At 40.2% G+C, this 17,076-nt stretch overlaps 1 protein-coding gene across 1 annotated transcript in view; it reads right to left on the bottom strand.

The window, feature by feature from the left end:
* The window catches only part of gfra1b (gdnf family receptor alpha 1b), a 28,840-nt gene extending 14,575 nt beyond the window's left edge, over positions 1–14,265 (bottom strand). Inside the window, exons 1-3 of the mRNA XM_023276984.3 lie at positions 13,704–14,265; positions 13,069–13,377; positions 12,210–12,293 (exon numbers count right to left, since the gene is read on the bottom strand). Coding sequence (XP_023132752.1) covers positions 12,210–12,293; positions 13,069–13,377; positions 13,704–13,743 — 433 coding nt within the window. The 5' untranslated portion in view covers positions 13,744–14,265. The remainder of the gene's footprint in view (positions 1–12,209; positions 12,294–13,068; positions 13,378–13,703) is intronic.
* Positions 14,266–17,076: the final 2,811 nt, after the last annotated feature.

Here is a 17,076-nt window from a genome sequence, read left to right as displayed (position 1 = left end):
TCTGGGATCGGGAGACATATTAATAGGGAGTAATGGGGGAGATTTCACTAATATGGCCTCGCTGGTGGGACCCGGCCCCCTTATGGCTATGGGGTGGTGAGGCGGGGGGACCATCATCTGTGTTGCTGTGGCTGGGGGGTCCCCGGGACCTGGGGGCTGTGGTCGGGGGGGGGTTTTCTTGCGTGCCCGACGGGTCCAGGCTGGTGCGATGGCTCTTGGTGGGCTGCGGGGGCTGGATTGGCCGTCCTGGTGGGCGCTGTGGCTGTACTGCGGACTGATGGCATGTGGTGGCTCTGTCCTGGTGGGTTGTCAGGGCGCGTTGCGGGGTGTGGGGGCCCTGGGTGTATTGCGCTCACCTGGGGCCTGGTGCGGGGGGTATGCGGGGTGCCTCCCTGTCGGCGTCGCCGGGCCCCACCACACTGTCCATTTTTACCCTCTGGACTCGCATCGGGTCTCGGCTCCGATTTCCTCTGACCGGCTCCCGGTGGTGGCCTGCCTTGTGATGGGCTGGTTGCCGCCCTTTCGGTGGGCTGCTCGGCCCCTGTGTCTGGCTTTCTGGCTGTGTGGGGCCATTGGCCCCCTCGGGGGAGGGGGAGGGGGTGGGGGTGGGCGGGGTTGGGGTTTGGGTGGCGGGTGGGTCCTCGTGCCCCGGGCCGCCTGGGTCGGTCTGGGCGCGCTGGGGGTGTCGGTAGCTGCTCCCTCTTGTTCTCCGGGTTCGCGTCGTTCACGGTGGCCCCGGTGGCTCTCTGGGGGTGCCACCCTGTGGCTCCTATGGCCCGGGGGGAGGGGTGCCCTGTTGGCTTGGCCCTGCCTTGCCGTGATTGCTGTTCTGGGCTTCGGGGTCCTTCACACTTGCATGTTTGATCAGGTCTCACCAGCTCCTGTCGAGTCGCATTGTCAGCGAATGATGGGACCCGCCAGAATGTGCTGAGAATCTCTCCAGACTCTCTACCCTAAACTCATTCTCTCTTGCACTAGTATCCTCTTCTGGCCTATTCTATTATATTCTATACTATCAAGACATCCACAATTATGGTGCTCAGTACCATTTGTTTAATTATTTATTTATTGAATCTCTTTTTCTTTTGTGCTGGTTTGGTTTTCTTTTCTTTTTTCAAATTTTTATATATTTTTTTTTAATTGATGGGCAGTTAGTAGTTGGGAATAACACACCACCTTACAATCTTTAATTGCAATAGCACTGCCTGTTAATTTCTATCCCTGTTCGTCCTGTTCGTCCTGTCCAGTCTTTGTTTCCCCCACACACCACTGAGGTGTAGCACTGCCCTCCCTGGCTCATAATAGGGAATTCTAATAAAGAATGTCTGCTTAGCTTTCAGGGAGGGCCGGTGATGGTCACACACATGTACTAAATATTAAAATATGTGGCTGCAAGACTAAAATATGCATCGATCTCATACAATGTTGACTCCCCTTTTGTGGAGTTAAACAATGAGAACAAATGCAGACGAAAAAAAAAAAGAAATATAATTCTATACAAATTTTGTGTCACTATTAATTCATTTCCTATTAGAAATGACTTGAATGACCATAGCTGTGTTGAGGAGTGTTGTTTTTTTTGTTTTTTTTTCCTGTCGATGTTGTGTTCTCTGCTGCATGCTCGGTTGTGCACCAGTGTGTTCCGTCCTGATTGTAAATATTAGCAAGCAATATTTGCTTGTATCTGTATTCCTATTCTATTTTTTGTCTCTAAAATACACTGTGAAATGACAAACACGTTTAATATGATTTTTCCGAAAAAGCCACAGACAGGAAGTTGAGTTGTAAGTAATATCATATGACATACATGGATAGGCTATGACATATATAACGTTATACCCAAGGAAAAACAGATCTTACACTGCCTTCTTAGGTTCCTTCCCCTGAGCAAGAGGAAGCAAGTGTAGAAAACACAGGAATCTGACCCTCTGACCTCTAATATATTGTTACAAAAGACCTTTAAAGGGCTGTCAGGCAGCTGGGGTTAAATGTGAATCTTCAAGAAGAGGTTAATTATTGTATCCTGGAGGTGTCTGTGTACACAAATCTCTGGCGTGCAGCTGCTAAAATATCCAATTTTTAAAATTACCTAAGTTATGAAATTGAAACATTTGGGACCATTCAGTAGTGTATGGTATTGTTACTTTGCATACAGCCAGTGGACAAAATTACCACTATGATGAAGATTTTGACAACCTAAAATTATACTGATGACTTTAATTGTTAATAATGAATATGTCATTCTTGGACGTTTTTTGTGAGTAATATAATATTTGATGGGCTGCACAGTAGCTTGGTGGTTAGCACTGTCTTCTTGGGGGCCAATGATGATACCAATTTTTAGCCTGTAAAAATGTCCTTATTTATGCATATTCATGTATATGTAAGAATGATATTGAATATGGAAAACTATGGCATTATTGTTTGTTAACTTTCTGGCAATGCATTTCCCATCTAGTTAGTAACTTACTGGGAAGGCATCACTTGACTCCTCACCATTGTCTGGTCTACTGTGAGCCATACTATTCTACATGTGCTGCAGACAGTTCTGAGAGTGTTATAAAGAATGGAGTCGTAGTTGCTCTGCTGGACACATTGTATGATGACCATTTCTAAAGCAGCTTCTAAATTATGGCAAGCAGAAAAAGAAAAAAAGATGACATATGTTGATATATCTGAAACAGGTCAATATTGGTTAGGATCTATTTCAGTCTCAATATTTGGCATTTTTATACTTATTTTTGTTATTTATTCATATTGACAACATGCCAGCTTTGAGTTCTTTAACAAACAGAAAGAGTTGTTGCCAATGAGCCACTGCTGAATATTTGCACTTTTGAAAATAAATAACAAAAATGTTTTTTTCTGCTTTTTCTTTTTTTCTGCAATATCAACAATGTATTGGACCATTTGCCCTGAAGTTTCTATCAAACCATGAATGCTTTTTTTACTTATACTAGTGCACACCATTGGTCATGAAAATAGTTGTGGACCAAAAGATAATCAATCATGAAAATAGTGGTGTTTTATTGCTTCTTATTGATTTACTAATTGATTAGTTGACTCCATGTTTTAGTCTCCCAAAAAAGACTTTGAAGGAACTAAGTCAGAATAGGAAACACTGCTCCATTTTATTAGTTTGTATGGCTTGTTGGTTGCAGGGTTTGCAGCAGCCAGTTCTTCTGTCAAGAAGATCCACAAAGCCTTGTGCAACTCTGCAATCTCTTTTCTTTGGCACGTTTACAAATCCAGACAAATTTATCATCTTCATGCACATGGAATAAAGCGGACTGAAATTTCCTGGACTTAAGCTGCCGTTAAACGCAGGGGTGGTCAGCTCATAAATAGTGGAGCTGATACTAAAAACTCACATCTCAAGAGGGTTTGATTTCAGTGTAGCAGCTCTGGATAACAATTTTCTGCCAAAAACTCACACAAGTGTCTCTTTTTTTACTTTAAATTTAATCCAAGAACATAGGATAATGTTATTTCTTTTACACCAATCATATTAAAGATAAGATGATTTTACCTTAGCTGACGTATTTCAACTGCAACTGCAGTCTTCTTCAGGGCGTCATCTGACGTGTGCTGATGTGTCCTTTTTTATCAGGTGACCGGTCTGACAGATCTGTCAGAATCTGTCAGATAGGCCACGCCCCCCACCGTCCGGTGCTCTCTGGAGGATGGAGTCCCAGGTATTAGAGGGTGTAGCTCCTCATCCCGGTTCATGGAGCAGCTCGCCTGCTTCCTGATCTCGATGGCCTCCTTGATCCATTGTTTATGCTTGTTGGTCTCTGATGTTACAATCCTCCTCCTGTCCCACTCCATGATATGATTATTTCTTTTGCAATGATCCATGATGGCTGATTTTTTGTTTTCTTGTTCGGCTTTTTCTTTTTGTGTTCTTGTGAGTCGTCCTATTGTTTCCTTTTCGCATTCTGTCTGGTGTTCTTTTCGTCTTGTGTTGAATTATCTGCCTGTTTCTCCAATGTATGTTTTCTCGCAAGATTTGCACGGAATTTCATAAATGATGTTGCGTTTATTGTCCGGTTCTATTTTGTCTTTGGGATGGACTAATAGCTGTCGGAGTTTTGTATGTGGTTTTACTGCTGTGTTGATGTTGTGTTTTTTCATTATGCGCTGTATGGGTTTTGTTATCCCACAGATATATGGGATGGTGATTATGTCTTTGTTTTTATTGTCCGGTTGTTGTGTGCATTTTGTTTGTGTTTCCTTTTGTTTTTTTACTTTGTTTTTAGCTTGTTGTTTTCCTTTGTTGATGGCCCATGTTGGGTATTGGCAGAGTATGAGTGCGTTCTTGATGTGTTTTTCCTCCTCCTGTTTGTTTTTATCGTCTGTTATGATGCTGGTCTGTTCATAAAGTGTTCTAACTACTGATAGTTTGTGAGCTGTGGATGTTCTGATGTCCAGAGGAGGTACTGGTCTGTATGTGTGGATTTCCTGTAAACTGTGATCTTAATGCTGAAGTCTTCTCTGTGGTGTATGTTTAAGTCCAAAAATGAAATGGTCTGGTTTATTTCTTCTTCGTGCGTGAATTGTATATTTCCCGTGTCGTCCATGTTGTTCAGATGATCGGCAAGTTCTTGTGTGTGTCCAGATTGTATTATTTCCAGGATGTCAGAGTGTGTGTCTGCAGTGTGTGGGTGCTGTGTGGATGGCTTTGGTTTCTAGGTCCTCCATGAAGAAATTACTCATTATTGCAGATAGTGGATCTCCCATTGCAAAACCTTGTTTTTGACTGTCTACACCCTCTCGCATACCTGGGACTCTATCCTCCAGAGACCACCGGATGGCGGGGGGCGTGGCCTATCTGACAGATTCTGACAGATCTGTCAGACCGGTCACCTGATAAAAAAGGACACGTCAGCACACGTCAGATGACGCTCTGAAGAAGACTGCAGTTGCAGTTGAAACATGTCAGCTAAGGTAAAACCATCATATCTTTGATTTGTCGGTGTAAAAGAAATAACGTTATGCTGCATAATTTTATATATAACACAGTGATGCCAAACAGCTTGAAGCTAAATGGTTCCATTTTTCAAATTAAGAGTGTATTTTATATTGATGTTTTCTAACCATATAATTTATTAGCTATTGTTTTCTACTGAAAATTCACTGTCCTGAATACCAAAGCCAAGCAATCTGCCGTCTAGGTAATGGTTCAAATCAATGTCCTTCACAATTTATACATAGGTTTACTTAATCTTTCTAAACCCGTCCCTCCATTTAGTGCCCTCTTTGTCATTTCCCATAATAGAAAGCAAACAGCAGTGGTCAGAGGCTCTCCGTCATGACGCCCTGTCTGCTGTCAGGCTTCCTGCCAACAGTACTAAATCCACAACAATGTCTTAATATTTATGACCAGACCCGAGACCCATTTATTAAATGCACCCATGTAATTAGCAGAATCTCACTTAGTTCCTACTGCACCAGCTACTCGTTTTCCTCCTCAGTCATTTATCCTGCATTGATTTAAGGAGTAATAGTCCAGCATTGCAGAGAATCAAAGTACCTACAGACTGAGCAATGTGACTGTGATTACAGTATCTAGTGATGGTGATGAGATACGAGGATGGACTGGGAGTCAAATTTTCATATACTATTAATCCACACAGTGACAAGAAAATGGGTTCCTTTGGAAGCCAAACCATCTCTTTAAAGTTCCAGGTTGTTGGTGGCACATCGTGTTATGAGATAACAGCTCCTCCTTCAGATTTGACTCACTGGGTGTGAAGATAAGGTGAAGTAAGTTTGACTGGACATATGGTGCTACAGTCACTGCAGGATATGGGAGAGAGCAGAAGGTGTGAGCGCTGATTGCTGTGAGTCAGATATATAGATGACCAGGTGTCCTTTTGCTTTCTGTTTTTTCAGAAAGTCAGGCCAAAGATGTGATATTCATCTCAGCCAAGTCAAAATATAAATGTCGATTTAATGGTTCACCAACAATATCTTCAAATAACATCAACATAGTGCATAGGTTCTTCTTTTTCCACGCTTCTAGTTTTCAACTTTTGAACACGTAGAAAACAGAAAGATGGAATCCTAAAAGCTGTTTTTGGCAGAACAATGCCATAGCTATTGATGTAGGAACTTAAGTGATTTTGGTTATTATCAAGAAAACCATGGAAAATTTCTGATATCAGCTCTTAAATTAATCTCTTATGAGCTATTTTTCTCATTATCATTATATTTGTCCAAACAAATGTACCTTTAGTTGTACCAGGTATTAAAATGGACAAGAAATGGAAGGAAACAAGAGTGGTCTAATATTTTTTTCCATGACTGTATTCAGTTTTCTATTAAACATGACAGTGATGCTCTGAACAACAAGTCGACATTTTGCTTTAAGAGGACTAAAACAATTATGTGGTTGTTACAATAGCTGCTGATCTATGTTCTGTTGATCGAGTCATTGACTGAGTTGTTGCAGTTGTATGAGAGGCACTGAGATATTTTAGAATTTTGTAAAAACGTGTGTCACTCTCAACGTGTAGTGGCTGATTTGCATGCTGAGAGCGTTTCTCTACAGCTGTAATGCACAGTGTAATAGTGATTATGTGTTTGTGAGCACGTTTGTGTATGTGTGGGTGAAGGGTGTGGTTAGCTCACATAAAATAATTACATGCCTGTCTGAAAACGTTATCCTGTGTCACCTTCAGCGCCTTTTTTTTCCCATCTCAAAGCCATGATTAGCCACTGCATGCATCACTTACGGTTGCATATTCACTTGGCTCCTTGCACACAGCTTGTCATGTCTGAGCCATCAGGTACACTCATCTTGGTGAAGAATGTCTGCTTTCAAGCCATTTTTTTTTTTTTTTTACTGAGAGCTTCATCTTCCAATAACATTTCTATGTGTCAGAGTGGCAGGGAACGCTGGAAGTGGGATCGTCAGTATGTAAATGATGGTGTGTGTACGCATGTAGTTTACGTAGATGGTATTTGCTCAATGACATTCTTGGCATGATTCATATTATCAAATATTTTTGCTTTGCATAAATTTGGAGGAAAACTGTAGCTAAACACTTCAGAGTGTCAACTCTTGGCAAAGCAAATATGTTTTTTTTCAGGTATCTTATGCTTCAACACACAGATACTACTCTCGGCAGAGGCTAAAATAAGGATTGGACTTGATATTCTCATCGATTCTATGCAAATATGTTGTTTTAATAATATAGGGATTGATTTATTATTGTGACAGAGTATCATTTTGCTGTACAAGAAAGCAATTTATGAAATTCACATCTCTCAGATACTTGGGAAATACAAGTTTGACTTTCAGTTGTGATGCAGTCCAGTGTGATGGACATGAGTTACTTCACGCTGTATATTATTATCAAGAAATGACTTTAAGAGCCCTTTAATGACTGCCTTTTAAAGTAATTGAAGGCCTTTTTTGGTTGCGTTCTGAAAGGTGACTTAATAACATCGGCCTTTCCTGCAGTACTGTGAGTGGTATGCCACGTTGGCAGTGGTCTTCCATCATTTTAGAATGTGATTCATTGTACTTATATTTTGTCCATCCCCTTTATTTTCCCCTGTTCAGATCCACAATCTGATGTTGTACAAATTAAAAAAAAAACAACAACTTCTGCCTTCCATTTTGAAGGAGGCAAAACTTAAATATGTTATGATTACTCAATGATAAAGTGTTGCTTGTTTCATTTTATGGCACTGAATGCCAAAGTTTACTATGTGATTACGCAGCATATAAATGCATTTCAAGCTTATACCCCACAACTTAATTCAGTTGGAATAAATTGTGTTATTCTGCGGTTACAGAGGGGCACAACATAAACAAAGGAGAAGCATATGAAAGGAAATGCCTTCTGATGATTTGCTGATATGGCTAAAAGCAATCTTGTTTAAAAAGGATCAGCAGATTTAAAGTGTTTCTTCTACTGATAGCCACACCGATGTACCGCTGGAAAAGTTTGCTCATACGTGCACAGTTCACAGAAGGACTGGGGCAGTGGCAGAGGACAACGACTACGGAGGATTAAATCTGTTGCTTCAGGCAACTAGACTCACTGAATTATTCTTGAGATCCCTGCAATGGAAAATTGTCACGTTAAGTTTAATCTCTTATTCACTGACTTTATCCCCTGAAAGACCACTGAGGAGATGGGAGGATGGACTGGAAGGAGAGGGGAGAGACACTGGGATCAGTGGTAGAGCCAGTGGAAGTGAAATATCCTCTGTGAGCATGACTGCCTCAGTGTTTCATTGAGCATTTGAGGATTTTTGAAAACTTCTGATATGTGTAACTTTGAAACTGGAAACATTTCTGTAGTTAAGAACATGTGCTCTATTTTAGTGGTCATACAGTGACATGGACATTGTGCATTAAAACATAGCTTTATTCATGATAGGGCTGAGCTATAGTCACACATTCCTAACTGTGAAATAAGAACTAATATATAAAATTGGAATGAACATTTTTTGCTTTTCGAAAGGAAACATTGAGGACATACAACTGAATGAAATGGCTGAATTTACTCCTCACAGGTACACCTGGAATCACTGCATGAGCTTGTCTTTAACTCTGATGTTAAATTTGAATTATTGATGCCCTGAAGTACCCAGGAAGATTTTTATAGGCATAAATGCGGTGTGTTAAGGACAATCCTGTAATCCCATCTTTCTCTCAGTCTGCACAGCAGTATTATGTTACACCTCTGAAAGGCAGGCACTTTCACTGATTGATCACATTTATTGATCTGGAATTGATGCAGCATTTAATTTCAGCTGTTCCTGGAGACTATATTCTGGTAGTTAGTGGCTTTAATGTCACGCTTTTCAGTTTGAATTAATAATATTGCTAATACTTTGACAGTGAACCTTTCTGCAGATGTCTTCAATGAAAAAAGAAACGGCTTAACAAAACTTGAAACAGAGAAGAGACATAGTCTGGCATGACGAGTGAAAAACTAATAGTGTTGTCTTAGTTTTTTGGCATGTTGTTTGTTCAACAACTACTAGATTAACCACTGTGAAATTTTGTAAATGCACTCATGGTCTCCAGAGGATAAGTCCTACTGACTTTGACGATCCTCTGACTTTATCTCTAGCACCACCAGTGGTTTACATTTTCTGCTTTGAGTGAATTATCTAGACTTTTGGAAAGTTTGTAATGAAACGTGATACAGACATTTGGATTATGACCAAATACCCCCAAAACTAATGACAGTCTGATGTGTACTTTGTCAATATTGCTAAATTAGGATGATGAACATGGAAATCATATCTGTTTAACATCTGCCTCATGCCATTATCTTCATGAGCTAGCATTAGCATTTAGCTCAAAACCCCAACTGATTGATGTCCATTATATGATTTGGGTATTCTTGGCTTTTATATTGATTTAATGATGTTGCAGGTTATTTACCATTAAGACTACAGCTTTTTTGTTAAAGAAAATGGATCTGGCTTTGTTTTATTTGTTAGTTATATCCATCGCATCGGGTTTGTTTGACTTCTTATCCTTCAGTCAAGCCTTAATGGAGCTAGCTATGCAGCTGTTTAATGGTAAATACTTAGTATTTTATTGTGTCAGTTGTTGAATAGACTGGAGTGTGTGTGCCACAAATTTAAATAAAGTTGCTGTTTTGTGTTTATTTCATAGGTGAGGTGACTTGATGATCATTTAATGTGTTCTCCAGACATTTTCTTTAAATTCCAGTGTACTCTTATTTTGAGTGTCAGCGGCTATAAAGTGTTTCTGTATTGGAGGATTCACTGGATTGTATTCATTTCTACCTATTAGTCAATGACTGACTTCACATAGTTAACCAATGTTCAAGAAAATCATTTCAGATATTCACCTTGTAAGTGAAGAACATATAATAATAATAATAATAATAATAATAATAATAATAATAATAATGATAAATAAAAGATTTGCAAATCGGGTTTGGTAAACTCATATGAACGCATTCTAAAAACACAGGAGCTCACAGGAAAAATAGAAAGTGGCACTTGATCTGGTAGAAACCTTTTGGTTGACAATCCTTGACATTGTAAAGAAAAAAATCCTCTCTATGTCTGCACAGCAAGTCAAGAATGCTCTCCAGGATGTCAGTGTAATATCAGATGATTCACTACAAAAACAGAAACTTGCAGTTTGGAAAAAACATACAAAAAAGCCCTGAATACTAGTAACTAGATCTAGACCAAAATCCTATGGACCAGTTGACTAGTGCTGATTTTTGTAATCAATTTATCAATCGCTGCAGCGGTACTCTGGTTTTTATTGATGATTTCACTGCTGCTGGAGGCAACAAGAAGATTGCAGGGGAATTCAGAAGCATTCTGTGTGCTCAGGTTTGAAACTCATTGGACAACATTTTCTCAAGATTTTGCCCAAGAGCTCTTCGGGATGAAGAAGCAGACTATTCTTAACTGGCCAAGACAGTTCCCTGAGCATTGTGTGATTCAGCTGCAGTGCACTTTCTAAAGATAAGACTAAAGATGGAGAGAAATCACAATGAACAAGAGCTAAAGGTAGCTGTATTTAAGGCCTGACTTGGCATTTAAATGTAGAAACTGTCTAAAATACTTAAAATCTGGACTGTATAGCAAATATTGGTTTGTAGACACTCAGAACTGTGAGCATAATGTCTTAGCAGCTGACCCTTGGGATGCCACATAAGTCATTCTATCCTGGCTTACGTGCATTATTTTACACCGCGGACTGCCCGAGGGCCTGGCTTAGTTGCAGACAGAGATGAGGTCACTTATGGCAAATGGATTCCTGATATCTAACCCATTAAGTGATTTATATTTTTCTCGGAGGCCCCGTGGCTGTTTACTCACTGCTATACATTAAAATGGCCTCTTCTTTTCAGTTCCAACTTTGCATCCCAATTTATCTTGCTCCCATAATGGAGCTAATCTAGGTGATTTCTTCTAGTAACAGCCCCTCATGAGAAGTTTTCCTACCGGGTCTCTATATTCTATGTCACTGACTTTGATAGAAGAGCTCATTAGCGGCGAATCAAATTTTTAAATGTGTCTTAATCAAGATTTGCACATTTCCCATTTGTGCATTGATTCCTGGGACTTTATGGGTGTGTACACTGTTTCAGCCAAGCTACGTGAGGCATATGATTGAGCAGTTTGAAAAAAAATGCCTGAATATTTAAAGCTGCTCTTTCTTGTCCCATTATCTGCGAACCTTTTGAATGCTTAACCAGCAGCTACAATTTTTATTTCCATGCACCTCTCTGATTGCTAGACCTAATAATGTTTTCTTTACTCTGTGTTTGAAATACAGTTAACCATTATGTCATCGTATGTGGACCAGAGCCACCGTGATACGCTAAGTGGATTCAATCACAGCGAGAGCCAGAGAGAGAGAGACAGAGGGAGAGAGAGTGAGCAAGGGAGGGAGAAGGAGAATCAAATGACCATTTTTTTTCACTGAAATGCTTGCTGGCCAGTGCACTAGACACCCTCCTCTAGCCAGAAAGCCCAACATTGAAGAGTGCCAGAGAGTTCTGCACTTGTCGCACACACACAACTCTTGTTCTATCAGTGCCACTGAATGCAGACAGATGGTTAATTGCCCCTCTGTGAATGTGCGTATGTGATCTCAGCAGATCTAAATATGGGACTGTCTAGGTGTGTGCACCCAGGTCCACCTGCACTTCTTTGACATTTGAAGACATGTATGGAATTTAGATTTACAACAGCTGAATCATTCTCTGCTGTTCTCCCTCTCTCTTTTAAAAAAAAGGAAAGAAAAAAATCCAGGCAGTCAGCTCTAACAGGCTGCTGGAGCTCAGACAAAACAGGCTCCACTCTAAAAGGATGATTAATTCAAAACTAGCACATAAATGCTACTTCCAGCATTAGTACTGTGACAGTGGAAAAACATGCAGACCTCTCATCACTGCTTTGAGGGCTGAAAGTGAAATATACTAAATTACACTGCTTTGTGTATGGCGGGTCACAGTGGCAGATAAAAGCTTTTGTGACGGATAATGGGCGTTGAAAGCTGCAGCCTGAAACCAGACGGCAATAGAAAAGAGTCGTTGTCAAATAGTGACAGATTTGTAGCAGTGATGTGGAGACTTAAGCTGAGTTTAAAGCACAACTGAGGAATAATTGCCTTTATGTACAGTTACTGAATGTTGCACAATGTCCACACTGAAACCTTAGGAATGTGAAAAACAGCCTCTTACCAGCTATGATGGGGGCCAGACGGAAGATGTCTGAGAGGCGGCTATTGACTGGTTCGTAGGGAGAGTATTCCAGCAAATCATTACCTGTGTGGCAAAAAAGACTGTCAGCATTGTGGGACTGAAATTGTGTTTAGGTTCATGTGAATACATTTTCTTTAGCATCATAATGGCAATAGTGTGATCCCTCTGAATTATTCTTATTGATAGACGTGTGAGTTATTTGTTATATATTGTGAAGTAGAATTTGTCAAAGGTTGAACTTAGATTAACTTTCTTCCACATACATACATCTCTCTCACATAGATTTAATACAAGTAAAATAGACATGTATGCTGCTAACCTTTGCTTACTGCAATATGGCTACAAATTCTAAGTGGAGCGTGATTTTAAGTTCTGACACCAACACATACAGTCACTTAAGTGCGTCAATTATGTGCAAATTTGAGGTACTACCTTAATTTTCATTTTAAGCCACTTAGACTGACATTCCACGACAGTTCAGATGCAAATGTTGCACTCAGCTGCATTTATTTGACATTTATGAGAGACAAATGCAGTGTGATGAGCTTGTAAATGAGGCATTATAAAATATCTCCCTGTATATAAAGTTGTAAACAGCTCCAACAGTGAAATACAGCCTCATGTACATTAATGCATCAGTGGTAATTAGAGTAAAACACTGTCTAACAATAACAGAGGCCATTCTGCCTGCATAATAACTGCTGGATTTTCACTTTTCGTCGTCTGAGTACTTTTTGCTGATGATTTTTCTGCACATGTGTATAAGTAACGTTTGAAATTCAGGGCATCACTCCTAAGTGTGCGTGTTTACACTGTGGTATTGAATTCTTTCCAGTACCTTGTAAGCTCTGGTATATGCTCCAAAAGATCCGCAGACAGTTCTTCTCCTTCTTCATGCCCCTTCTACACCTACAGTTGTAAAGGGGGCTCTGCTTCATGGCTTCTATTGCGCTGCGGCACTCGCCCTGCGCCTCGAGTCCAGTGACCGCGCTGAAGTTGCTCTCCCTCCCCGCCACGCACTGCCTCATGGTCCGGTACTTGGTGCTGCAGGAGTACTCCTTGAGACATTGTTCACTGGCCTTCACGCAGTCCAGTCGGACGTGGCGGGAGGTTGAGCCGCCGTCACCCTTCAAGGTGAACACCGAATCTGGCATTTACAAAAAGTAAGTGAGAATAATTCGCGGGGGAAACTCATTTTTACGCACGACTTAGCGTTATGGCTAAGAACGTTACTGAACGCCAAATAATGCACAATTACGCACGGAGCATTAGACAAACTTTATGGATCTTTAATGTTCGCAGTCGTGCCACAGCAATCAGAACAAATCAGTCTAATTAACGTTAGATTTTTGGCGAACGATGCGCCTTTTCATCACTGCCTGTTTGCTGCGTTTATTGAGGTAAAGGTGCAGTTTTCAAATATTTATTACAGCCTAAACAATACAGGAATCCAACACTGATTGTGCCACTTACCCAGTAAGGACAATGCAATGACTAAAGTTGCCAAAATCATTGCGCTTCAGGAGATTTCGCCGGGTAAAAGAGGTGATTAAAATAAATTATCAAGAGAACTTATCAGACAGATCCCCTTTCCCTCGGGTTGCACATCCTGTAGATCCAACAGTGAGAATCCCAACTCTCGACTTGAGTCCAGCAGCTAAAACCACGCCGTGCGAACCTACCGGACTTTTGGAGGATTGAAAAAGCGAGTAAGACGCGCGCAGAATGACCATTTCCACTACAACCCCTGTTTGCGCGCTGTTCTCTGTCAGACAGACAGCACTGATGTGTGATCCGACACAGTCTATGTGGGGGTTCAAGGATAAAAGGAAAAAAAAAAAAAACTTTACAAAGCAGAGTCAATCACAGTATAATCAGTGCAACTTAATGAATCTAAGTGTCCACCACAGTCCTGTATGGTGTGTTTAAATCCTACATCCCAAAATCTGGACACAGATACATCCCATTGAGCAGGTGGAAAAACAAAACCACTCCGTTTGATCCGGACTGTCCTCCACTCTGATGAAAAGCTCGGGAGCTCGGGGGTGCAGCGCGTAAAGGTGTGACGTCATGCGTCTTTGCGCACAATAACCTTAATAAACCCATTTGGAGCGTCAATTTACACCAAAGCTGCAAAGACAGTCAGAACAAATGGATGGCCAGCGGCGAGCAGGTTACACGTGTAAGAACATTTCAGCGAGATACAATCCACTGATTAACTCTGCAGAAAAAAAAAAATCTACATTTATTATGGCTCATTATGTATTTATACAACCTGCAGGCCTGCATAACTCGCCAACCTAACACACTTGAAATAAATCTCTTATGAACAGCTAAATTGCCATCGTTTTTAAGTGTCTGAATGTCTCATGAAGAAGTCCTTATTTGTCCTCTCAGATCTTCAGTATGTGCAGAAATAGCTTATGCACTTTAATTTGACGGAGTGAGTAACCTCTGAGTGTATTTTTTGGGAATGTTTTAAAGTTTCAAGGTATTTCGCTTAATAAAATTGAATTGCTCAAATGGTAAGTGGAATTGGGCAGAAAGAAAAGTCATATTGCGTCTTTATCTGAAATTGCTGTTACCATCCAAATTGTGATAACTGCTGACAGAACTTTTTTTCTATCAGAGTTTGTTTTTCTGCACTGACAGAAACAACTCAATCAGATTTAGAGAATGTGCTAAAAATGAGATGGCAGCACTCAAGAGTTTCCTAGGTAGATATTTTGGGTATGCCATTTCTTTTCCACAGATTCTACCTCCCTCTACCACACTTTAATTTGCAGTTTATGTATATATTCGAGGCTACGTTACAAATAGTATTTATGCTATGTACAACAGAAAGACAGTTCCTTGTATTCCAGTGAAAAACACATTTTTAACCTTGATATCATGTCCATATGTTTTTTTTTAATGCTGGAAGACACATTATAAGCAAAATAAGCAGGCAACACATAGCCGAGGTTTTCCAAGTAGAAACTGCAGTGTATCAATGACCATCTCAGAAACACAGATTCAAGCTTCCACGAATAAATTCATGAATAACAAGCCTAAAGAACCAGTTCTGTCTTTATGTTAAGGTTTGACTTTCTGTATCATTCTTCCTCTTTGACGTCTTGTTTCTTGTCCAAACGTGTGGCAGAACTACTCCAAATCACGACTTGCACATAGAGTAGATTTAAATTGTTTGTGCAGAGTCCAGGTGAGCTGGTGTGTTCCAGCTGCAGTGAATGAGGAGGAGTGCATTGAGAGACATTTATGCCATTTTAAGGTGGGAAGAGAAAAGTCTTCTCAATATGTAACTCTGATACACAGAGATGAGTTGTTAGTGACTGGTGAGGGATGTTAAATCTATAAGAAAAGCTTCAAAAATATAATATACACAAAGAAAACCCCATTATTGTATAATTTTCTCTTTTTCACTTATGTTTGATTATTTCTATTTACAGTACAATACCAATTATATCCTGTTGCCAATGATGTGTGATCATTTGCACAAAGATCAACATGATATTGCGTATAAATTGCAGACTGCTTCAGAGACATTTCTCATGTCTTTGCATTTTCAGCGAATTGTGAGTCATTTTAAAGCACTAAAATTCCACACAAAATGGTCAAGGTTAGGGTTGAGGTCAGGGAGAGATTGCTGTTCGAGACTACATGCCGTGAAATGACATGCAACCCGTGATAACATGCAAACAGACTTTGTTCATACAGTATTTCATTACACCCGGCTCCACAAACAAGCATGGTTCACGAGAAATAGATATTGTCTTGCATGAAGGCATCTCTGCATGGTGTCATGGAATAATAGTGAAAGTTGGCAGCCTCACCTGACAAAGGAACATCTCCTCTAGCGTCAAAAGAAATAAAACATCACCATGAAGGTAGAAATCCACTTTACACAGTAAATACCACGTTTAATGAGTTCAGCTGTAATCCACAAACTAAACCGATCAAAAGATAAGATGCATCAGGATTTGGGCGGCTTATTATCTTTGCTAAACATCTTCCCTGGGGAAACTATGCTCTTAAAAATTTTTGCTGATTGCCTACAACAATTCATGCCAGCTGTCAAATTTATAGATCAAAGTGTTTGAGTGCCTTTCACTTCTTTACTGTTCTCTTTATTCTGTTTAATTTTCTTTTTTTGCCCCCAAGCAGCAGCCACATAAAATTCCTCTTGTGCAACAATTAGCCAAAGACTATGAGGGGCAGCGTAGGTGTAGCAAGTTCAAGCACAGGATAGTTTATTTCTGCTGTAGAAATGAAGGAATTGCTGACAGACATACACTACAGGCCAAAAGTTTGGAAGCAAGGCCAATACAGGCCAAACATTTGGAAGCAACTTCAAGTTTCTGTTCACAATGTCGTTCTTAAAAAGATAAAAAATATCCCAGTAAACCTCAACTGTGTCCATAGCTCTGTAACTACCACAGAAATGGCTAGAAAGAAACAGCTGAGTAAAGAAACGAGAGTACAGATACAAATGCTTGATAACTATAGTAAATTGTATTCTGATGAGTGTCTTTGTATATCATAGTCATGTTTACTTTGTTGCAAAGTATACCAATGAAACTATGATCGTTTTTGTACAAATCTGATCTTGCATCCAAACTTTTGGCCTGTAGTGTACACCGGTGAGCCACACAGTATTAGAAAAAGCTGCATTTTATATTGTAAAGATCCTCTTGCACTTTTTTGGATTTAGTTTGTTCTGTGAATCAGGTTTGAATCGGAGGCCAGATCACCACTTTGAGTTCTTGGTTATGTTCCTGCAGCTGTGTGGTGTTTCAGTGTGGCAGGGTGTGTTGTCCTGCCATCGGAGAGTGTTGTTACCTTCAGG

This window comes from Amphiprion ocellaris, chromosome 18 (assembly GCF_022539595.1).
Source record: "Amphiprion ocellaris isolate individual 3 ecotype Okinawa chromosome 18, ASM2253959v1, whole genome shotgun sequence".
NCBI lineage: Eukaryota > Metazoa > Chordata > Actinopteri > Pomacentridae > Amphiprion > Amphiprion ocellaris.
The sequence above is the reverse complement of the archived record's forward strand: the minus strand, read 5'-3'. Positions and strand labels throughout refer to the sequence as shown.